General features: G+C 40.8%; 1 protein-coding gene across 1 annotated transcript in view; it reads left to right on the forward strand.

Moving 5' to 3' along the window:
- GFRAL (GDNF family receptor alpha like) overlaps nucleotides 1-25365 on the forward strand; it is an 85736-nt gene that overhangs the window by 11632 nt on the left and 48739 nt on the right. Inside the window, 3 exon segments of the mRNA XM_056116676.1 lie at nucleotides 9580-9633; nucleotides 11245-11575; nucleotides 24588-24838. Coding sequence (XP_055972651.1) covers nucleotides 9580-9633; nucleotides 11245-11575; nucleotides 24588-24838 — 636 coding nt within the window.

Below are 25365 nucleotides of genomic sequence, written 5' to 3' on the forward strand. Positions count from 1 at the left end.
AGAAAAGTAGCTGTGGACAAAAAGTAGTTTGAGGGGGCGGAGTGAATACAGTGGGGATGGCATTTGCCTTGCATGCAGTCAACTCAGATTCAATCCCCAGCACCCGATATGGGCCCCCAAGCAATGCCAGGAGTGATTCCTGAGTGCAGAGCCAAGAGTAGCATTGCTGGGTGTGATCCAAAAAGCCAAAAAAAAAAGTAGTAAAAGTAGTTTGCTTTTTGTATTGGCCTCGGCTGTGTGTACATGATGGCTCAGTGGTAGGCCTCGTGATGCAGTGCTATGACACTCAGGCTGCCGGAGATACACCTGGCAGGACTCCTGGTGATGCAGCGTTGTGGTGGACAGGCTGCCAGAGATACACCTGGTGGGGCTCTTGGACACACACAGAACACACACATCAGACTTGGTACATGAGCATACAAGTCAAACACTTCAGCCCTATGAGCTACCTCCCTGACACCTAGATTTTTTTTTTTGATTCGTGGATTTGGTTTTTATATTAATACCTACTGTGTTAATAAAGCCATTAATTTAATAAATTACTCATCATGTGTAGCTGTATTTCTTTTGGTTGCTTTATCAGAGATTTTCATAAAGATGCACTAGAAATTTTGGTGTAAATATTTTCATAGCCCAGTAACGTCGCCATTGTGACACTCGTTACTGTGTTTGGCATATCGAATATGTCACAGGTAGCTTGCCAGGCTTTGCTGTGAGGACAAGTTACTCTCAGTAGCTAGCCGGGCTCTCTGAGGGGGCGGAGGAATCGAACCTGGCAAATGCCCTACCTGCTGTGCTATCGCTCCAACCCCGGGCCCACTCGAGCAAATTGATGAACAAGAGGAGGATAGTGACAGTGATTTTCATAGCATTAAATTGATTCTGTGATTTTGATCTTTACATGAGGCATTGTAAAATCTAATGCATAGAAAAATCTCACTTACCGAAAGAGATTAAGCAGTTTTTTTTCTTTAAAAAAAAGCAGATTAACAGTGGAATAAACATGGCTCTGGTTGAGGGGTGCACAACAGGACAAGTGAATTTTTCATTATGGTGATTCACTTGAAGCGCCTCAGAGAAACAACTCATTTTAGAAGCAAACTGAATAGTTCTGTAAGTTTGTGTTAAGGTAATTGGAGTCTTATAAATTCAAAAAGCTTTTTCTACCTTCTCTCTCATGTTCATATAAACATTACCCAGTTGTAATTATTTTTTTTTTGGTTTTTGGGTCACATGCGGCAATGCTCAGGGGTTACTCCTGGCTCTGCACTCAGGAATTACCCCTAGCGGTGCTTGGGGGTCCATATGGGATGCTGGGAATCGAACCCAGGTCGGCCGCGTGCAAGGCAAACGCCCTACCCGCTGTTCTATCACTCCAGCCCCTACTCAGTTGTAATTATTTAATGAAATATGCACTCTCAGTATCAAACATAGGGTAAAAAATTGGTACTTGGGGTCCAACAACAATGACAAAAACTTGCTGCTTAATATGTGTATAGTACAGATACATATTCAGTCAATATGCAGACACGTAGTATATATGTGGAATTAAAATTTCACCAATATGCAGTGGACATTGGAGAACAAAGTTATCAGCAAAGACTGATCAAGGGGCCACCACAACAGTGCTCAGGGGGTATAGAACGTGGGAGATAAAACTTGAGGAAGGCCTTAGGTATGCAAGGCATGCAATGCTGGCCCTATTTACTATTTCCCTGGCATCTTCATTTTAATATTTATCTTCATTTAAAATAATTAAGTATCATTTTGGTCAGGGATCAGTCCTGAGGATGCTGGGGGTGGGGAAGGTGAAGCCAGTACGTTGCCGGGAATGGAGACCTGGTCAGCCTTGCAGGGGGAAGGCGTCTTATCCACCGGTCTGTGTCTCCAACCCAGGTTCAGGTACTTCTGGAGGTATTTTTGTCAATGGTTTTCAGGAGACTATGGATTTCAGAATATTTATGAAAAGACATCTATGTCTTGTAGAAAACATTTGTCTCAAGTACTTAAAATGTCTTATGTAAATTAATGGATTGAATTGTAGTCACATGTTTTTAACTTGTAGAAGAACCAGCAGTCTCAGAATCCCAACCTAATGTCACTCAGTGGCTCCATCAGAAAGGTGCATCCTTAACCACAGAAGAGACACACGACTGTGTCACGTCAACACGCATCTGTGAGGAAACTGAACACTGTGCTCTTCTATATAAGAATTTTAAGGAAAACTGCGGGAGAGAATCAGAGCAATGCAAGAGCAAGGAGGGAGGCCACACGTGTGCAGCATTAAGAGAAAAGCTGAACGAGACAGTCTTGTGGAACTGTCAGTGCAGCCCCACTTCAGAAGTAGAATGCACTCAGATTAGGAAAAGTTTGTCTGAGGTTATTTGTGCAGAAGATGCTCAAACAAATCAAATATCGGCCTTCAGCAAAGACTCTGCGGATGGATCCAAGCAGAACATTATTTCAGGTTAGTATTCAAAAAATAATGGTGCTGGGAATGTGGCTCAAGGGACAGGCCATATCCTGCGTCTGTGAGGCCCAGCTTCCACCTGTGGCACTTCAAGGCTCCTGAGCACTGTTGGATATGGCCCTCAAAATAGAAGAAGAAAAATGTAGGACATTATTGCAAATATCAGGTAGCTAAAGAAAAAAAAATTAAGTTAAGCTCTGTCACCTGTGCCTGAGTTTTTTCTAGAAAATTAAAAATTAAAGAGTTTGATATTCTGATTTTTGTCTAAAGCATATTATAAAGAGAGGTCAAGTGCATTAAGGTTTCGGTGTAATGATAATTTCAGTTATTTATGCATTTCTTGCACAGGTATTTATGAGAAAGCCACAGTGTTTATAAGATATTTACAACGTGCTAGAATCTGGAAACAGGATTAAAAAGAAAACCTGAAAAGAGTTTATTATTATTTAGGACATTATATTATAAGTGATCACCGTTTATTTCACAGATATTTAAGAACCTTCTATATCCTATTTGCCTTCCATGTCTTTGTCCTTCTTCTAAGACCGTGGGATCCTGTAAGAAACAAACAGAAAAATAAGTTTATTTTCTGGGAACCTACACGATAAATTGAGGAGACGGTTTTCTTGGAAATAGTTTCTAAGACAGTTTTCTGTTCAGAACATTAAGCTGAAGGCTTGGGAGCATGAGTTAAAAGGAAGTGAGAGACGCAATGATTTGTGGGGAGGAGATTTAGAAATACAGTGTGGATGCCGGCACATTTACAGGGCCTGGACTAATGTTTAAAAGACGCTCCCCACTGAGCAAGGGGGCTCATCCTCACCCCTCCCTGTAGACTAGTAACTAGGGATGGACAAGCCCCGGGAATGGATGTAGCTTTGGGAAGGGAAACTCTCTGAGATGAAGACGATACCTGCAAAATGGCAATGTTACACCGCACCTACTAATACCGTAACTAGAGAATTTGTACCTGGGTCACCTAATGGGGAGATCTTTCTGATAAGCCATAGCATCTAGTATGGGGACAAAGAAAATTAGCAAGACAAATGGTCTTAAGAGAAATCATTTAAGTAATATATGTGCCAAGGAGGAAAAAAAGAGAAATATATGTATATATAAAGCTGAGTGGCAAGCAAATGTACTCTCCAGAGTACATGTCTCAGTGGGAGACTTGTAATTTTAACAGCGTGGCCAGAAAGTTCTCTGATCCAATAAATGTTTGCAATAAAGATTGAAAGTGGCAGGAGAATGAACCAGGTAGGCACCTTGGGGAAGAGCAGATAAGCGTAACAGCTGGGAGAATGTCTGGACATTCAAGGAAGAAAATGCTGCCGTTCAGGTGCAGAGCAAGGAAGAGACCTGTAAGAGAGGCAATCAGAAATAAAGCAGTGTTAGCTCATGGACCATTGCAGTGATTTTATTTATTTATTTATTTATTTATTTATTTATTTAGTGAAACACCATAAGGTACAGTTATAGACTTACAAATCTTACAAATTTTTGTGCTTGGGTTTCAGTTATACAATGATCAATCACCCATCCCTCCACCAGTGCCCATCCTCCACCACCACGGGTCCCAGCATTCCTCCCACCCTCCATCCCCCCACGCCACCCTGGCTCTGTGGCAGGGCATTCCCTTTTGTTCTCTCTCCTTTTGGGTCCTGTGGTTTGCAAGAGAGGCATTGAGTAGCAATCATGTTTGGTCTATAGTCTACTTTCAGCATGCTTCTCCCATCCTGGGAGGATCCTCCCAACACCCTTTATTTGGTGCTCCCTTCTCTATCTGAGCTCCCTTTTCCCCTAGCATGTGTGGCTGGCCTCAAAGCGATGGAGCAAAATTCCTGGTACTAATCTCGGCCACTCCTGGGTGTTAGTCTCCCATTTTGTTACTTTATGTTCCCCAGATGAATGCAATCTTTCAGTGTCTATCTATTTGGCAATACTTCCCAAAGCACTGTACAAATTCAATGTGATCCCTATAAGGATACCCAAGACATTCTTCAAAAAAAAAATGAAGCAAACACTCCTGAAATTTATATAAAACAATAAGCCCCCACGAATAGCTAAAGCAATTCTTGGGAAACAGAAAATGGGAGGAATCAACCTCCCTAACTACAAGCTCTACTATAAAGCAGTAATAATTAAAACAGCATGGTACTGGAGCAAAGGAAGAGCTGCAGACGAATGGAACAGGGTTGAATATACTGACATCTCCCCCCAAGCATATGATCATCTAATATTTGATAAAGGGGCAAGAAAAGTGAAGTGGAGCAAGGAAAGCCTCTTTAACAAATTGTGCTGGCAAAACTGGACGGCTACATGCAAAAAAGTGGGCTCAGATCTCTGCCTAACGCCATGTACAAAAGTAAGATCAAAATGAATTAATGACCTCAACAGCAGACCAGAATCCATAAAGTTCATTGAAGACAAAGTTGGCAAAACCCTCCATGATATTGAAGCTAATGGTATCTTCAAAGATGTCATGCCACTGGCCAAGCAAGTAAAAACAGAGATAGACAAACGGGACTATCTTAAACTAAGAAGCTTCTGCACCTCAAAAGAAACAGTGACCAAAATACAAAGACATTTTACAGAATGGGAAAGGATATTCGCCAAATACACATCCAACAAGGGGTTGATATCAAGGATATACAAAGTACTGGTTGAACTCCACAAGAAGAAAACATCCAACCCTATCAAAAAATAGGGAAACGAAATGAACAAACTTTCTCAAAGAAGAAATCTGAATGGCTAAAAGGCACATGAGAAAATGCTCTACATAATTAATCATGAGGGAGATGCAGATCAAAACCACAATGAGATATGATTTCACACCACAGAGACTGGCCCACATCCACAAGAACAAAAGCAACTGGTGCTGGCACGGATGTGGCGAGTAAGGGACCCTCCTTCACTGCTGGTGGGAATGCTGACTGTTCCAACCCTTTTGGAAAACAGTATGGACTATTCTCAAAAAATTAGAATTTGAGCTCCCATTTGACCCAGCAATACCACTCCTGGGAATACATCCCAGAGAGGCAAAAAAGTATAGTCGAAGTGACATCTGCACTTGTTTGTTCATTGCAGCACTCTTTACAATAGCCAGAATCTGGAACAAACCTGAGTGCCTGAGAACAGATGACTGGTTAAAGAAACTTTGGTACATCTACACAATGGAGTACTATGTAGCTGTTAGGAAATATGAAGTCATGAAATATCATGTTAAGCGAAATGAGTCAGAAAGGGCAGGATAAACACTGAAAGACTGCAGTGATTTTAAACCTCTAATTTTTCTGACATGTGACAGAGGAGACCACTTAAGGATTTTTCCTAAGAAAGTATTTTGGTCTAATTTGCATACCTAATGAAGTAATTTGATTCTGTTTTAGTTTGTTTCTTAGATGCCACACCTGGCAATGCTCAGGAACTACCACACCCATACCTAGTAGTGCTCAGTGGTGTTATGTGCTAATGAGGTTAGAATACAAGTCCTAGTGATGTCCGTGGGCCCCATGGGTGACGGCTTTGTTTTCTGTATCCGCAAGGTGGGTCATTCCTAGAATTCTTCTTCCATGAAACTTTGTTTCATTGCAAAGGGCCTTTCCCTATCTACCTGCCTACATCACTAGTATATGCTAGGCATGGATATTTTTTGATGGAGCATCCGATACCCAGCATGCTCAGGAGTTACTCCTGGCTTTGCACTCAGGAATCACTCTCAGAAGAGCACAGACCATATGGAGTGTTGGGGAATGAACTGGTTGGCTGTGTGTAAGGAAAGTGTATGAGAGCTATCTGATTGCTCTGAAACCTATAGGCAATTATTTTAACCCTTGGCTATCTCTTTCGAACTTCTGGATTTGTTTTGGCAACTGACTAAAGAGATACCACTGCCTATATAGGAAGACAAGTTATAAAGCTTTCTTATTTTATTTTTTATTAAGTCACTGACGATTTGATAAGGTTATTCATAACTGAGTTTCAGTATACTAGTCTGTTCAAGGTATCATAGCAAAGTTCCATAAATTAGGAAGTTTAAACAACAAAATTAATCTCAGTAGAATATATTTCTGATAGTTATCTACTAGTCTTAAGGACCTAGGGCTTCTGGTCATATTCTTGTGTGATATTTCCCTAAAGGATGTACATGGGGTGGGGGTCATGAGTGACTTCTCCAAAATCTCAATTTATAAGGGCACTAAGATACGTTAACACAAAACCGACAGCAGCAGTCTATCTTTCCAGTCACCTGCATTTGGTAGTCTCAGGCCATTTCCCCCACTCCAGGGAGGTCGTTGGTGATGGGCAGGCGAAGGAAGGAATGAGGGCCAGGTTGGTTGGTCTTAGTTGCAGTTTATTCCAATCCTCTCTCCATTCACTCCTGTCTCTCCTCTGCCTCTCCCAGACCACTCTTACAGTCTCATTATATCCCATAAAAGAAATTTATGTCATGGAGGGCCCAGGTTCTCTCAGACCTGTGATCTCCCATTCTTTCAGGCCTGTGTTCCCCCTAGAGAGCCCCGAAATCTCCTTTAGTTGATCATGGTACCTCTCAAGTGCGCAATGCAATGATCTCATTAAAAGGAGTTACAGAAAGAACATTGAGGCAGCAAAACATACGTTGTTTCTTCAGGCCAGTAATTTTGGCCTCTGAAAAAAGATACAAAACCAAAACTGTACATTTCTTGAGCTACAAGCAGTTGGATTTGCATCCCAAAAACTAGTCTGGCTAGAGCTTGGAATCTACATCCCAAAGACAAGTATCTGAGTTTTGCATCCCAAAGACTAGTTTGGCTAGAGCCTGGAATCTACATCCTAAAGATCAGGCCTGGCTAACACCTGAGATCTGCATGTCTAAGACCAGCCAGGTTTCTGTAAGAAAAGGAAAACTGCCTCTTACAATAGACTGAAATTATTTACTAAAGGGAGTTTGAAGGGAAAAATGTTCAGCCTCATCCAAACCAGTCAGGCCACATGAGAAATCTTGCAGGTTGGGGTAACAATTACACATAGGTGTGGTCACAATCAATAGGGGTAGAGTTCTTTCTCTTGGGGAAAGCTGCTTCTAGGACAGATTCTCATTTAACAGATCAGCTCACCCTAGAACGAAATCCTCTGGGAGTGTTTCTCCTCTCCTTGTCCAACAAACATATAAGTGTACATAATATCAATCATTTTGTATGGACACAGTAATAATTGCTCTTCTACCACTATCTCCATCTTAGACTACAGTGCTCAGGCCAGATAGTCTTTCCTATCCCTAGCAGGGTCCTAGTCTTGTCGTTACTTTTGGATCATGACAGCATTTGTCTATGATCAAAATCCTAACTTATAGTTAAGAATCATGGCAGTTGGCCTAGCCCATCTCGATGCCAGGGTAGCACATAACTTACCGCTTGCCCTGGTTTCATCCAGTCCCTCCTCGGGACCCTGCTTTTGGGGGCGCTAGGAAGTGAGGGCAACTGAGGCTTAAGTTGAGAAAGCAGATGCCTTGGAATGAATAATATTCAAAGCCAATTAAATCCTAAATTACAAAGCACAATATTAACTGTCTTCCTGTATCTATACAAAAAGGACATTGCATTAAAGTAAACTATTCAAAAGACATTAGGAGAGGAGAAAGGCAATATTGACTTACAATACAAGTTCAGTATCCTAGAAGGATCTGACCTTACAAATTAACAGATTCTGAGTAGGGGAAAAACTGATTATCTGGTTGGGGAAGAGCGCATAGAGAAGTGGTTACAGATAAACAAAGTAATGAGAGTGACTCGGGAGCACTGTGATGGGTGTGACTCAATGAACCTAAGCTCCTTGTGGCAAGGGAGAAAAGGACAAATCAATTGTTATCCTACACTAAGACAATCAAACTGGGATTCTATTCTCATGACACCTTATCACCAGGATTGTTTCTTCGAGAAAACACTTCTAAATATGGCCACACTCGGAGGAAGGGGGAGGTGGCAGAACTTCAACAATTCGAGTTTGGAGGGACACACACATTTAGTCTCTGAATCTAAGTAGCTATTGCTTATATAAGTTTCAGTGATAGATTTCAATATGTCCTAAATAGTGGGGCAGTATACCGTTCAATCCCAAAGCCAAGGTTTCAATCTCTAATAGAAGCTGTGCCCTAGAAATTTGTTTCTGATACAAAAATGACATGACTCTGATGAGATTTGCTTTTAGTACAGGCTAGTAGCATGTAACCCAGCATAGAACATATTGGCCTTCCTGTAGAAGAAGACAGGATGTCCACTCCAGAAGAGATGGTGATTCCTGAATTCAGATTTGATCAGTATAGATATATAAAAACATATATATAGTAAGAATAGTTGGAACCTGATGAGGATTTGAAACAATTCCTAGGGGTCAAAAACAATGTTCTTGTAATTGTACCATAATAACCTATGAAGAAAATAGGTTGTGGAGAAAGTAGACAGACAGGGCTATAGATAGGTAGGTGGTTCAAGAGAGGGCCAAGTAATTATTTATAATTCTGTATTTCCTGCAAGACAGTGACATGTCCATGAGAAGGGACTCATGTCTTCAATATGGTACCTAACTTAAGAATTCAAGATCCAACTGCTTCTTAAATGAAAAATTTTATATTGTGATGACAAGAGTTCACTTTTACTAAGTATTATTCAAATTTTTGTTAAAATTCCTAGAATTCCTGAAGGCTAAAATACTGAGAGTAAAGTCATGAAATTGTATGTTAGTCTCATCTGAACTCTCTCAGGAAGAGGGTATTTTATTTCTGTTTCTGTTTTGATTATAAGTCAGATAACATTACCTCTGTTCTTTCTCCCTATACAGAGTGTTCACTTACTGCAGTTCACAGAGCATTAGAGATTTTCTAATATTAGAGATTTTCTCTTTCCAAATCTTCATGCAACTGAACCCTCAGAAGTGGTTTGTTTTACTTATTATAATATTCTTCCAGGGGTTATTTTTCTTCTTGTATACCTCTGTAAGTTTAGATATCATGAGATGAAGCATCATGTGTATATATTTTTCTTGATTACTAATTTGAAAAGCATCATTTAAATTTCCCAATTAATTTCATAAATTTGTTCACTATTGAAATAGTCTTATTTTTCTTCTAGATAATATGAAAGAAGATATGTTCAAGTGGAATCAAACTACTCTTTTGTATCATGGTAATATTTATAAATTGCCCCCTCTGGCATTATTAATACTAGAAAATATAATTTTATACCTTTATGTTTATTTATTATATGATAACCTATACACACAATATACACATATAGAAACATATACATATATGTTTACATATACACACGTCATTCCTCCCAGTGCTTTATATGAAGCACATGATTTAGCTTAATACATTGATTTAATACACATGATTTAGTTTAATACATTGTCAGACCAGAATTCTTGTTAGATCAAAACATGAAATAAAAGGCAATATCTCTAATATCCAGACACATTAGGTACATTGATCCAGATGAAAATCTTCAAGTGATTCACTTGGATTAGAACTTGGTGCTCAAAATATTAAAATATTTTTAATATAGGTACACAATATAATTTAAAATATGCTTTTAATATACATTTAAAATGTTTAAAATAATTTGAAATATACATCTGGAGCGATAGCACAGCGGGTAGGGCGTTCGCCTTACAAGCGGCCAACATGGCCGACCCGAGTTCGATTCCTCCGCCCCTCTCGGAGAGCCCGGCAAGCAACCGAGAGTATTCGATATGCCAGACACAGTAACAACAAAGTCTCCAATGGAGACGTTACTGGGCCCGCTCGAGCAAATCGACGATCAACGGGAGGGCCTTTACCTTTACCTTTACCTTTATACATCTAACTCTATACCAATGAAAGCAAATTATCTTAATTTTTAATATCTCTAATGTTATATAATGAAAAAGAAAAACTTGCATTTCTTTTATATAAAAGCAACTATTTTGTTTCTTAATAGTTTACTTACAGATTTCCTAAAAAATAATTCAATTAAAACCAAAACTAGATCTTTGTTACATTTTATGGTTATCAATCAAATCTTTGAGGACAACTATTTTTATGCATAAGTGTTGGGGGTTTTCATTTACATGCACATGTGCTTTTCTAAGTGTTGCATATATTTATATTTTCATTAACTGTGTGGTGAATTTAGTTAAGATTCTCTCCAAAACTTAAAGAACAACAGAACAAGCATCATTTTAATTTGTCACTGAACTCACCTTAAGCTCTATAGCTCCATGCAATTTCTGAATATTTATTGTTTATATTTGAGAAACTTGACTTGAGGATTTTTTCCTTCAGGTCAGTTTTGGCCCTGCAGACTTCCATCACTTCCGGATACAGTGTGTGTCTTGTACAAGGAACGTTTTATTCAAATAGTACAATCAAGACAAATGCTCATGCTCCTCCCTCTAGGTCACTGTCCTCCCGTTGTTTTTCTCGAGCAGGCCCAGTAATATCTCCATTGTGAGACTTTGTTGTTACTGTGTTTGGTATATCGAATACACCATAGGTAGCTTGCCAGGCTTTGCCGTGTGGGCGAGATACTCTCGGTAGGTTGCCGGGCTCTCCGAGAGGGGCGGAGGACTCGAACTTGGGTCGGAGAAGTTTTAAAATGTTTCAAAGAGCATACCATCATTGTAATACCTGCCAAAAATAGCACCTTGGTACATCATTATATTTTGCTCGTAGGTTTTCCCCAGAGTTTTGCACACCCTCTATGTTGGGGTTTATCTTTACTTCGTTCACAATATGGACGTATAATTGCTTTCAGGAGTCGAAGGGATCCAATCCTGTCTGGAAGTGGCAATGTCATGTGTAAGCGATGCGGTTTGCAATGCACAATTGGCCCCTTACCTTAAAGCTTGCTCAGCAAATGGAAATCTGTGTGATGTGAAACAGTGCCAAGCAGCCATACGGTTCTTCTATCAAAACATGCCTTTTAACATTGCCCAGATGTTGGCTTTTTGTGACTGCGCTCAATCTGATACACCTTGTCGGCAGTCCAAAGAAGCTCTTCACAGCAAGCCATGTGCAGTGAACAGAGTTCCACCCCCGACTTGCCTCGATGTAATTCACAGCTGCCGAAATGATGAATTATGTAGGTGAGTAGATACACACATACCTTACTTTCTGATTTCGGCACCCTATTTGTTACACTCCAGACCTAACACTTGATCTCATTACATTAGCTAGAGTTCCCGCCACCATCCAACACGATGTAAACAAAACCAGACAATTCATATTCTGAAATCTGTGCTGCATATGTAGTATCCTTTTTGAAATTCAAATGCAGACATCTTTTGGGCAGGGGGACAATGTGGGGGGTTGGGGGTGGGAGGATGGGGCCAGCTCAGGATGTTGTTAGGGCTTGGTAGTTATGAAATGCCATTATTAAAATTATTTAATTTAGACTAATAAATTGGTAAATAGACCTGACTGATGTGTCAGATTTCTTTTTTCAGTGTGATTGTATGTGTGATTGTATCAGGCTACTAAATTTAGAATTTTGACAAGGCCGTGCTTCAAACCAGAGTAAATTATTTTCTGTCTAGCTTGGCGGTTAGGGGGAGAGGGTTAGTCTGAGTATGCTCTGGACATCACCAGCACACATGCTTCGAAGTAAATAATGCTCTATTCTCCTTATCTTAACTTCACACCCTGTATTCTCCGGGGAAGAATATTAGACACTTATTTGTTTATTCACAACAATTTATTAAGCACTCAGTTCTACTCTAGACATCAATGCAGTTAGACACTTATTTGTTTATTCACAACAGTTTATTAAGCACTCAGTTCTACTCTAGACATCAACGCACAAGTACATCTGCACTGCAAGCTTATGTTCTAGTATGGGAGGAGACATAATAAAACAAGACAAGTATGTTGTATCAAGAATATGTATGTTATATGTTATATCATATGTTAATAAGTACTCTGGAGACCAAAACACATTGAGACACAAAAAAGAACAGAAGAAGGGGGATTCTGAGTGAAAGAAGAGTTATGATGCAAATGGGGTGGTCTTAAATGGGAATATTGGCATGATCTTGGTAGGGACCAATTTAACACACTTAAAGTAGAAAATCAACCTCTCAGTAAGTGTAGAGGAAAAGATGCCACACAAGTGGTCTAGTCAGTGTTGAAAACTAAATATGCATGACACGTTCAAAAAGCATTGGCTTTCAAGCATGCAAGAGGAGAGCAAGAGTAGGTATCCTTAGAGATTTAACGGGGTTGGGTTCTGACCAGACCTAGTTAACAGAGAGACCTGACATTTAGGTCTATTTTTCAATCTCCGGGCTGGAGCAATGATACAGCGGTAGGGCATTTTCCTTGCATGCAGCCAACATGGCCGACTTGAGTTCGATTCCTCTGCCCCTCTCGGAGAGCCCGGCAAGCCACCGAGAGTATCTCGCCCGCACGGCAGAGCCTGGCAAGCTCCCCGTGACGTATTCAATATGCCAGACACAGTAACAACAAAGTCTCCAATGGAGACGTTACTGGGCCCGCTCGAGCAAATCGATGATCAACGGGAGGGCCTTTACTTTACTTTACTTTACTTAAGTTTTTTACTCTTTATTTTTGGAGGGGTGGTGTTGGGCCATACCCAGCAGTGCTCAAGGTTTACTCCTGACTTTGTATTCAGATAGGCCTTGGGGACAAATCAGAGTGACAGATACTGAACCCAGACTAGCCACATGCAAGGCAAGTTCCCTATCTACTATCTCTCCAATCCCTCACTCTGTTACTCTTCACCTGATCACTTGACATCTCGTTATTTATTGATTTGCTCAAGCGGGCGGCAGTAACGTCTCCATTCATCCCAGTCGCGTCCTAGTGTAGCCCAATGGCATCTGCTCATTCTAGGAACACAAAGAGCCTCAGATCGATCATTCAGGGTACTGATGAAGAAGTCTGATCATCTCATAGGTGGGCGGTCACATGATCTTTTGACGTCTAGTGGAATCCAGTCGGTAACGGCTTTAGTCCAGCGGTCATCTCTAAATCTCATTACATGTCCAGCCCATCTGATTTTCGACGCCTTGGCAAATGAGACAGCGTCCCTGATTCTTGACCATCGAGGAAGGTCAGAACTTCAGATTCTTTCTCTCATTTGAGTGAAACATGATACTCCAAGCATAGCTCTTTAGATTCCTCCTTGGGAGACCTGTATAGTGTTCTCATCCTGTTTGTGTAGGGCCCAGGTCTCTGAGGCGTATGTTAATGCAGGAAGAACAGTGGAATTGAAGAGATGTGCCCGGAGCCGGAGGTTTTTTGTCCTCTTAGCTATTTCTTTGACGTTCTTGAAGGCATTCCAAGCCACTCTCTTCCTCCTGCGCAGCTCGGGTGCCAGGTCATTCGTCATTTTGACTTCTCGACCTAGGTACACATAACTGTTGCATTCGGAGATGGTCGTTCCATTGAGAGCGAATGGGGCGTCAGGAACGAGGCTGTTTCTCATAAACATTGTCTTTGTAAGATTCAGCTGTAGTCCTACCTTTCCACACACTCACGGTCAAAGTCGGCCAGCATTTGTGCCGCTTGGCTGATGTTTGGTGTTATTAGAACAATGTCATCAGCAAAGTGGAGGTGGTGTAGTTGCCGACCATCTATCTTCACTCCCATTCCTTCCCATTCCAGTTGTCGCATGATGTTCTCGAGGGTGGCACTGAAGAGTTTCAGTGAAATGGTATCATCCTGCCGAACCCCTCTCTTGACATGGATGATTACTTCTTTGTAGAATGGTGAGATCCTGGTAGTGAATCCGCAATACAGTTCACGTAGGATCCTGATATATTGACTTTGAACGCCCTGTTTGACTAGAGCATCAATGACAGCTTCAGTCTCAACAGAATCAAAGGCCTTCTTTAAATCAATGAATGTTAGACAGAGTGCCATCTTGAACTCCCAAGAAACCTCAATGATCTTGGTTATCGTGTGGATATGGTCAATCGTGCTGAATCCTTTTTGGAACCCAGTTTGCTCTCATGGTTGTTCTTCATCTAGTGTTCTACTGATCCTATTCAGGATGACTCAAATGAACAGTTTATAGACGACAGACAACAGTAACTCTGGTACTCTTAGCCATTCTAATTTTCATGATGGTTCAGATCTTGCAAACATTTATCACATAGCTCCCTTATAAGATATTTTATTAATTAAAGGGTAAAATTCTAAGCAGAATGCTGCAGAATTGACAAAATATTTCAACTTTTCATAGAAAAGATACTTAAGCATATGTCATGCAAATTTTTCAAGGTTTTTAGCTGTATTATTTAAAAACAAATAATGTAATTAATAATAAAATGAATTAAGGCTGTATATGTAATTCAAAGACGGAACACTTGCCCTGAATATATGAGGTTCTAGTTTTACTCCTTACTTGCAAAAAAACAAAAACAACTAATTATGCAATGGAGATTTTTCCAAATTTATTTATATTCTCCACGTTTTTGATAAAGGTTACATTGATGCTAAAATGCAATGTTTTTAACACATTTTAATATCATAAAACATTTGAAATGAGTCTTAAGCTCAATAACAAGAAAACTTTTACTAAATTAGAAAAACATTATAACTAAATGCTAAATGGTGATTTTAATTTAAATAAAATAGCTATATTTCATGTGATAAATTTCTAATTGTCACAAATAGAATATCTTGATGAACAATATTAGTTGTCAAGATGAACGGAAGAATCCTTTCATTTCCTCAAGCGAATTTTGCCTTAGGGAAAGTTTCCATTAAATTACTCTTAATAAAATTCTGATAAATTAAAAACATTACCAAATGTAGAAGAGGCAACAAATGTACATGGAACAAAGCAGAGGAAAGATTCTAAAATACAACTTCTGAAGCCAAAACAGAGAACAGGGGTCAAGTTGCTCACTTTTGTATCTCTGCAACCCAGCTCGGAATACCAAGCACCCTGGAATTGGCCCCACACACTTCCCGTGTCACTCCTGAGCACAGACCTGGGAAGGGTGTCTGGCACTGCATTTGAGATGAGTGTCCAGGAGTGGATCATCTTCTGTACATTTTTATAATCATACGTCTTATTTGCAGATACGGAGCTTTTTTACCCATTTTGAACTGCTTTGCTATGTATCACTGTCACTGTCCTCCCGTTGTTCATCGATTTGCTTGAGCGGGCCCAGTAACGTCTCCATTGGAGACTTTGTTGTTACTGTGTTTGGCATACCGAATACGTCACGGGGAGCTTGCCAGGATTTGCCGTGCGAGTGAGATATTCTCAGCAGCTTGCCGGGCTCTCCGAGACGGGCAGAGGAATCGAACTCGGGTCGGTCATGTTGGCTGTGTGCAAGGCAAATGCCCTACCGCTGTGCTATTGCTCCAGCCCATCAGAGACCATACACTATATAAAAGATGACTATATATAGTGTATATATGACTGTACACTGTATAAAAGATGGCAGCTTCACCATCTCTACCCTGCCCCGTCCAGTTGCTCATAGCGAGGAACACCCATGCAATCACAGGACCTATTCATTGACCACTCTCTTTTAGCTATGGAAGCCAGTCACCAGCCTTCAGACTAACAAATACAGAGGTCTTAGGCAAACCAGGAAATTAGTTGGTGAGGTTGCCCAGTGAATTTTGGATTATTTGTTCTTATATTTTAGATGGGAGTCTTTCCCTCTCTTGTTTTGTTCACATACAAAATGTTGGGCTGGAGCAATAGCACAGTGGGTAGGGTGTTTGCTTTGCACACGGCCGATCTGGATTCGATGCCTCCGACCCTCTTGGAGGGGCCGGAAAGCTACTGAGAATATCCTGCCCACATGGCAGAGCCTGGAAAACTCCAGTGGCATATTCAATATGCCAAAAACAGTAACAAGTCTCACAATGCAGACATGACTGGTGCCCGCTCTGGCACATCTATGAACAACAGGAGGATAGTGCTACAGTGCTACAAAAATGTTATGTATTTCTGAGTGTTGATTTTTACCTACCACGTTACTGTACAGATTTATTGTTTTTAAGCAGGGTTTTTTTTTTAGAATCTCTAGGGCTTTATGTGTAAAAGGTAAAGGTAAAGGTAAAGGCCCTCCCGTTGATCGTCGATTTGCTCGAGCGGGCCCAGTAACGTCTCCATTGGAGACTTTGTTGTTACTGTGTCTGGCATATCGAATACTCTCGGTAGCTTGCCGGGTATTATATACCAATAGTGATACTTTGACATCTTCTTTTCCATCCCGGGGGTCCTTAGCCTTTCTTTCTTTCTACAGCCAGGAGTTCACTGTTACATTGAATAGTAGTGATAATATGTAAACCTTGCCTTGTGCCATGGCTTAGAAAGAAGTCTTAGTTTTTTCACTATTGCTTCTGATGGCTCCGATAGGCTCATGATAAGCTGTAATATAACTATATTAAAGAAATTTCCCTCAATTCCCATTTTATTGATTTTTCTTTTTTTTTTTTATTATGGCGAGGGGTTGAATTCTGTCAAATTCTTTTTCGGAATCTACTGATATCATCTGATGGCTTTAATTTTTACTTGTATTTATAAAGTACATTGTGTTGCTTGACCTGTGTATATTAAACCACCATTAAACCCCTGCGCTTAATCATACTTGGTCAAGGTGTGTGATCTTTTTGATGTATTGTTGGATTCATTTTGCTAGTGTTTTGTTATGTATATCTGCATCTGTATTCATCAGAGACATAGGTTCTAATTTTTTATAGTGATTTCTGTATCTTACTTTGGTATCAGGAAAATTATCATTTCTTCTAGTTTTCCAGGTTCATGTCATGAAGATTTTCATAGTAATGACAACTGATCCAACAGTTACTACAGCAGCTATTGTGACTATCCCCTTTCTTTCCTTCCCCACCCCCAGCCTCCTCGGCTTTTTGGGTCACACCCACCAATGCTCAGGGCTGACTCCTGGCTCTGCACTTAGGAATCACTACTGGCTGTGCTTGGGGGACGATATGGGATGCCGGAGATCCAACCCAGGTCAGCTGCATGCAAGGAAAACACCCTCTCTGCTGTGCTATTTCTCTAGCCTCCCTTTCATTTCTTTCAAAACTTAATAGCCAGTTTTCACTATTCTTTCTGAATCTAGCTAACTACTTAAAAGTTTTTTGTTTATTTATTCAAAAATCCAGCTCTGAACTTTATTGATCTTTGATTTTTTTTAATTTCCATTTCATTAATTTCTGCTCTAAGTTTTGTTATTTTCTACTATCTGGTCAAGTTCCCTTTGTTGGATACTTTTTGCTGGCTATTTATGCTGTGCTACGTGGTTAATTATCTGGGCCCATAATGAATAAAAACCCCTCCTAATACCAGAATTTCTGTGTCCTATGTGTTCTGATTAACTTGTGTGCTAATGCTTGTTTGTTTTCAGGAAACTTTTGATTTATTTTCATATTTCCTCTTTAACACACTGGTTGTTCAGTAATAAGTTGTTTAGTTCCCAAGTGTTTGCGTTTCCCCCCCATTTTTGTTTGTGATTAATTTTTATTTTAAAGGATTATGATATAAAAAGATATTCGATATGGCTTCTTGATTTTATGGAGATAAGTATTTAAGGAGATATGTTTTGTGACCAGATGTGGAAGAATGCCCCAGGTACACTGAAGAAGGATATGGATTCATTCTGGGATCTGAGCTGAGGGATCCCATGAAAGTCAACAGCCTGTATCTTTCATTTCTTTCTATACAGCCGGTATCTGTTTGAGTTTTTGATTACTTAATCTACCCAATTGGGCTGGAGCAATAGCACAGTGGGTAGTGCATTTGCCTTGCACTTGGCAGACCCAGGTTCAATTCCTCCATCCCTCTCAGAGAGCCTGGCAAGCTATCAAGAGTATCCCGCCCATATGACAGAGCCTAGCAAGCTCCCCTTGGCGCATTTGATATGCCAAAAAAGTAATAAGTCTCACAATGGCGACATTACTAGTGTCTGCTTGAGTAAATCGATGATGATGCTTACAAAAGTGTTCCAAGCCGCTCTATTCCTCCTGGTCAACTCAGGTGCCAGATCATAAGTAATGTTGAATTATCGACCTAGGTACACATAACTGCTGCATTCAGAGATGTTCATTCCATTGAGAGTGAATGGAACATCAGGAACTAGTCTGTTTCTCATGAACATTGTCTTCATGAGATTCAGCTGTAGTCTGTCATTTCCACATGGGAGAAGTCAGCTAGCATTTGTGATGCTTCGCTAATGTTTGGTGTTATTAAAACGATGTCATCAGCAAAGCAGAAGTGGTGTAGTTGCCAACCGTCTATCTCCACTCACATTCCTTCCCATTCCATGTTCTCAAGGGTGGGATGAAGAGTGTCGGTGAAATAGTATTACCCTGCCGAACCCCTCTCTTGACATGGATGATCACTTCCTTGTAGAATGGTAAGATCCTAGTCGTGAATCCATAATACAGCTCACAGAGGATCCTGATGTATTGAGTTTGAACACCCTGTTTGGCTAGGGCTTCGATGACCGCTTCAATCTCAATAGATTCAAAGGCCTTATTTGAATCAATGAACATTAGACAGAGCGGCATCTTGAACTCCTGAGAAACCTCAATGAGCTTGGTTATCATGTGGATATGGTAAATCCTGCTGAATCCTTTTCAGAACCTGGCTTGCTTGCATGGTTGTCCTTCATCTAGTTTTCTGCTAATCCTTTTCAGGGTGACTCGAGTGAACAGCTTGTAGACGACAGACAACAGGCAGATTGGGTGATAGTTGCCAATGTCGTGGATGTCTCCCTTCTTGGACAGTAGTACAGTCCTGATGGTTTTCTACTGGGATGAAACCTTGCATTCAGATAGGTAGTGTGTGAAGATCCAAGCTTGTGTATTGATGAGTAATGACGGCAGATTCTTCAGGTATTCGGGTCTGACCTTGTCTGGGCCGGGTGCTGTTCACTTTTTTACTAACAAAATGGCATGTCAAATTTTGGAATGGAGAAAATTGGGAATGACATATCCATCCTGCGGAATTTGGTATGTGGATGTGGCTGTCTAAGAGATCCAAGTAGAAGTCATGGATAATCTTCTCCATTGCCCTTCTGGAAGATGTGATAGATCCATTAGTTTGTTGGAGGGCAGTCATCTTGGTCTTATAGTTGGCAAAGGACAGGTGGTCATTGCAAATGCTTTTTCCAGTTTCTGCCGCATCTGCCAGGACTGCTGCTCTTCTCTCTTTGAGGTCTTTCTTTATTGCTTCTTTGCACTGCTTTGCGAGCTCAACATTCGCTTGTGGTTGACTGAGGTGCACACCAAGCCACGTTGGCAAATGAGCTCAAGAGTTTTCAAAGAGATGTGTCTTTTTGTGTTCCTCTCTTGATGTTCATCGCACAATTATGGAGGTGCTTAACCAATTGATTGTATTCCTCATCAATGTTGTTAATGACAGCATCTTCCCATGTTGTTGCAATAGTGAAAAGAGCTCCCAGTTAGTGGCCGTTCTGGTAGTTCTCTTCTTAAATTTTGCAGCACTTTCTCCCCACTCTGTGAAGTAGAATTTTGCATGAAGGAGATGGTGGTTCAATCCCGTTTGGAATTTTGGGACAACAGTGACATTGTTCAGGCAAAACCGTCGATTGAATATGATGTGGTCAATTTCATTGTGGAACCATCCACCGGTTGACTCCCATGTCTAACATTTAGATTTGGCCTTCTGGAACTGTGAGTTACCATGGATGGTCTTGGTCAATGTGATGAACTCAGATCTTCTCTCACCCTGTTCTTTCCATTCTAGGCCAGGGGTCCCAGTGTGGAGTTGTTCGCCTGATCTTTTTGGTCCTCTCTTGGCATTAAAATCACCAACAATGATCTTTTAGAAGGTGTGGTCTTCTTTGTAGAACTTCTCCAGCTCCATGTAGAACTTCTCCATTTCTTCTTCATTATAATTGGATGTTGATGCATAGACAACGAAGATAGAAACTGCCGGCAGTGAGTCACATCTATTTAAGTGTAATTGTCCGATTCGAGTTGTTAGGCATTTGAATGAATCAATGCTCATGGCCAAGTTCATGTTGACAAGGACACCGACACCTCCGACGCCTCTTTTGTTGCATGTTCAAAAGAACGGTTCTTCTCCAGTGTCGAAAATGGCATGATGTGATCAATGGCTTCTCATCCTGGTCAGACCAATGATCCAATGATGCCATACTTGATGTTTCGTGCTTGTACCATCAGGTCCTCGATGGATGCATCCGATGCCAGCATATGTGCATTGAAAGTACAAACAATCATTTTTGTCCTTCTTCATTTTGGCAGCCCAGTTCGGCCTTGAGATTTTATCAGCCTCTCTTTCCTCATCCTTCTTAAGACTGCTGTATTGGTGGCTCTTTCAGGGTTCAGGGAATGAGACCCATTGTATTTACTGGATTTTGCATATTGAATATGCCACGGATATCTTGCCAGGCTTTGCCGTGTGGGTGGGATACTCTCGGTAGCTTTCCATCCAGGCTCTCTGAGAGGGACTTTAGGGTGGTCTCTAATCACCCTCGCAGGTTTTCCTATGGTTCAAACCATATTTGAACCCCACCAAATATGGTGCGGTAATCTGGGAAGAAGGGTATTATGTGTCTTATGATGTGTCTGGAATGCGGCCTGGAGCGTGGCGGCGGCTGGGTAGTGGAGGTAGTGGAGTTCTGCTGATGAGGTATTTATCTGGTACCAGTAGGATGGGACTTCTGTGTTTAATCCCTGGGTTGCTGAAGATTGGTGGAAGCAGGCAGGACTGGGTAGGGTAGTGCTTTGGGTTTAATCTCTGGATCACCAGAGATTGTGGGGAGCAGACAGAGGATCTCTGTTCCCAGGTCCGTTGAGCCAGGAGTCCAAGGTCGCAGAGTTCCGCTTATCTGGTTCTGTGGGACTTCACTCGTGAGTGAGTCTTGGCCTGAGCATCCGGAAAGCGGCCTGGAAATTGGTGGCAGCTGGGTAGTGGAGGTAGTTGAATAGAGGTAGTTGAATAGAATATTCTTGGCAAATTGTTCATTTCTTTCTCCCTCCGTCGCTCCCTCCCTCCCTTCCTCCCTCTCTCTCTTTCGTTCTCTCTCTCTTTCTCTCTCTCTTTCTTCCTTCATTTCTTTCTTTCTTTCTTTCTTTCTTTCTTCCTTCCTTTCTTCCTTTTTTCTTTCCTTCTTCCTTCCTTTCTTTCTTTCTCTCTTTCTTTCTTACTTTCTTTCTCTTTCTTTCTTTCTTTCTTTCTTTCTTTCTTTCTTTTTTTCTTTCTTTCTTCCTTTTTTCTTTCCTTCTTCCTTTCTTTCTTTCTCTCTCTTTCTTTCTTTCTTTCTTTCTTTCTTTCTTTCTTTCTTCCTTTCTATTTCTCCATTTTCTCGTGGCCTATTAAATTTTACTTACCAGATCTGCTATGAATCTTAAGATGCTTTCAATATTCTCTTTGGCTTCTGTCATTCTGATTACAGTATGTCTTGGATTTTTTGGGCTAGGACCATTCTGATCTCTTGAATTTGGGTACATGAATCCCTCAACTCTGGGAAATTCAGTTATTATTTAGCATGCCAGTCATTGATGATACTTGAATTGTTCCCTTACATTCATTCCTGGTGTAGTATTTTTAATTTAATTTCAAAGTTTTTCACCTTCTTTTGTTTTATATCGGCTTCCTGCATCTCATTTTGAAACTCATGGATCTTTTCTTCATCTGTTGTTCTTATGTTACTAAAACTTTCCACTCAGTTTTTTAAAACAATACTCTTAAGTTCTATCACTTCTGTTTGTATTCTGTTTGTAGTTTTTCACATCACTTCTTATTATATTTATTTTATTCATACACTTAAATTCCATCTTGTCTGTTTGGAATTTTCATAAAGAGTTCCACTATATTTTTTTTATTTTCTTTACCTACCATACTCCTAAACTCTATCACTTCTGATTGTGATTCTCACATTTTAGTTCTCATTTTTTCTTGTTTTTTGCTTGTACATTTTTTCTTTGAGCTCATTAAAATCTGCATCACAGTGTCTCTATAGTCAACTTCTGGGAAGTTATACTGCTGGGTAATACTGATAGAAGCTTCCAGTTATTGTTGCCAGTCCATGTGTTGAGCTTGGTGGGCTTTTGTGTGACTTCCTCATCTCTTTGCTGTGTTTTTCCCTGAGAGAGCTCTGAAGGATTAGGTTGTGTTGACCTTTGCCTTCCCTGCCGATTCTCTCCCAGTGACATTTTTGCTTCTTTTACTTCTTGATTGGGAAGCCCTATGTGGATTATGGGGCTACTTTCAATGAATTTGTAGCCCTCCATTTCTCTGGCTACAATTTAAGACTTGATCATTTCTAACCACCACTGCTGCCTTTGAGAAAATTTATGTGGAAGAGGTGGATGGAAATGGGAAAAGGGTATTAATTTCATGAAGTGTTTGGCAGCAACTAGAATTCACCCCAAATCTGTAGGTTTAGCATAAGAGAGATAAGTGTGTGCATATGAGGTGTGAAGAGGAGAGATACTGGTTGAAGGAATGGCAAGCTGTGGAGGATGCCAGGCCACTGTGAAGCTAGAAAGCAGGTGTGAAACTTTGATACAGAGAGATTGGTGACCAGTCTCATGAGCCAGCGGAGAACAAGGAAAGAGGGACCCCTCCTCACCTGAAAGCCAGGAGCTTTCGGTGGACACAGGGCCTTAGAGATGTGAAAGGGGTGAGCAGGTAGAGGTGAGGGGTGTTGGTGTGGGGAGACTTCATTATCTGGGCTAGAATAAAGTTCAAATAGGTACTCAGAAAAGTTATGAATTGATGCAGTCCTAATGGCCCTCTTGGCCACTAAACAAACTCATACTGTTTTGTACTAAATTAGTTCTAAATGCCAGAGAACCTCAAAGTATTTGTAATTCTAATTAGTCTGCTTAGAAATGGCATGGAACAACCCCACGCCTTTCACCCTCAGGGAAAACTGACTCAGAAGTTCAAGAAACTTATCTAAATCTCCTGAGTAAAGAAGAGTCCTCAAAGTCACATTTTCTTTAAAAACCAATTCTAATAAATCCCCAAGTGGCTAAAAATGTAAACCATCACTGTATCACTGTCATCCTGTTGTTCATCGATTTCCTCGAGCAGCCGCCAGTAATGTCTCCTTTGTCCTAGCCCTAGGAGTTTAGAAAGTGCCACATTCGAGGCTCTTTGAGGGTCAGGAGAATGAGACCCATCATTGTTACTGGTTTTTGGCATATTGAACATGCCACGGAGAGTTTGCCAGACTCTGCCGTGAGGGCCGGATACTTTTGGTAGCCTTCCAGGTTCTCCAGAGTAAGAACTAGATAATAAGATGCCGTGCGGCCGCATTCCAGGAACTGAGTTTTATAATCTCTCGTTCTTGGCCATTGATGGGATTACACAGTGCTGGGGCAGTTGGTGGGTGTAATGCCTACATACTGGAAGATGGGGAATATGGGTGAAAGAGGCCCAGTCCCAATCTGAGCAGGCTTGGTGATCTACGCCCTGGGTAGATCACCAAGCCTGCACACCTGGGTTCCCCTGCCCGTTCCTTCATGCATGAGGCTCATCCGAACATGTGGAGAATAGTCTTAAGCATGGTGGTGGCTGGAACCGGAGGTCTTCAGCTGCTGAGGCTCTGCTCGAGGTGGAAAGGGAAACTCAACCCACCCTCCTCCAAGGGGCCCTGTTGAGGACAGCCAGGACACCCATCATCTGTGCAAATAAAACGTGGAAGCAAAGAGACATGTCCTCCAGTTCCAGCTCCCATCCACACACACTCACCTGTCCTTGTGGGTCTCTGCCTCTTCTGTTCCAGAGAAGTCCCCACTCCTTCCACTCCACTCACACCTTTCCAAACAGATTTTGTTCAATAGAAACTATCTCATTTCATCAAAAAAGAAAAAAGTCATAAAATTCATCCTGTTATCCTTAACTTAGCCTCTCCTTCATTATCACCTAAAGAAAATAACATACAAAATTATGCTCTCACTTTTTCTTTCACACCTTCTATCAAGATGTTTGGATGATCGAATGAACGAATCTGATTTTCATTTTCAACTATGTACTGACGTCCCTGAGGCATTTGCTTACCTTAGTCTTTCATTAGGTAAGATAGCCACATGTGAATGTGAAATAATATTTTTCAAAGGCTAATTCTATGCCTTGTCATTTTCTAGGCAGCGCTACAGAGTATTCCAGTCAAAATGCTGGCCGAATGTGACAAGACAGTGTTATGAAGATGAGATCTGTATCAGTACCTTAAACAAGCAAGATCTCAGCTGCTCGGGAAGTGATGACTGCAAAGCTGCTTTTATTGGAACTCTCGGGACAATCCTTCAAGTGCAGTGCACCTGTAGAGCCATTACTCAAAGTGAAGAATCCACGTGCAAGATTTTCCAACATATACTTCACAGAAGATCATGTTTCAGTAAGTAAAATATATATATATATATATATTTGACTTTTTTTTTTTTTTTTTTTTTGCTTTTTGGGTTATACCCGGCTTTGTACAGCAGTTACTCCTGGCTCATGCACTCAGGAATTACTCCTGGCGGTTTTTGGGGGACCATATGGGATGCTGGGAATCGAACCTTGGTCGGCTGCATGCAAAGCAAACGCCCTACCCTTTGTGCTATCGAACAGTCCCTATGTTTGACATTTAATCTTAAAATTTTCTCTCTGATTCCACTATTTTGCTTATGCTATTTTATTTACCATTAAAAACATGGGTACCTGTTTTATTGATTTATTTATTTGTTTGTTTATTTATTTTATTGAATCACTGTGGGGAAAGTTACAAAGCTTTCAGGTTTAAGTCTTGGTCATGCAATCATCAAACACATTTCCCTTCATCAGTACTTTTTTTTTAACCACCAAGAACCCCAATATACCCCCCTCCACCCCTTCCAATGCCTGTGAGGCAGATGAATTCTAGTTAACACTCTATCTACATGA

The sequence above is a fragment of the Sorex fumeus genome, unplaced genomic scaffold, assembly GCF_029834395.1.
Source record: "Sorex fumeus unplaced genomic scaffold, SorFum_2.1 ptg000033l, whole genome shotgun sequence".
NCBI classification, from domain to species: Eukaryota; Metazoa; Chordata; class Mammalia; order Eulipotyphla; family Soricidae; genus Sorex; species Sorex fumeus.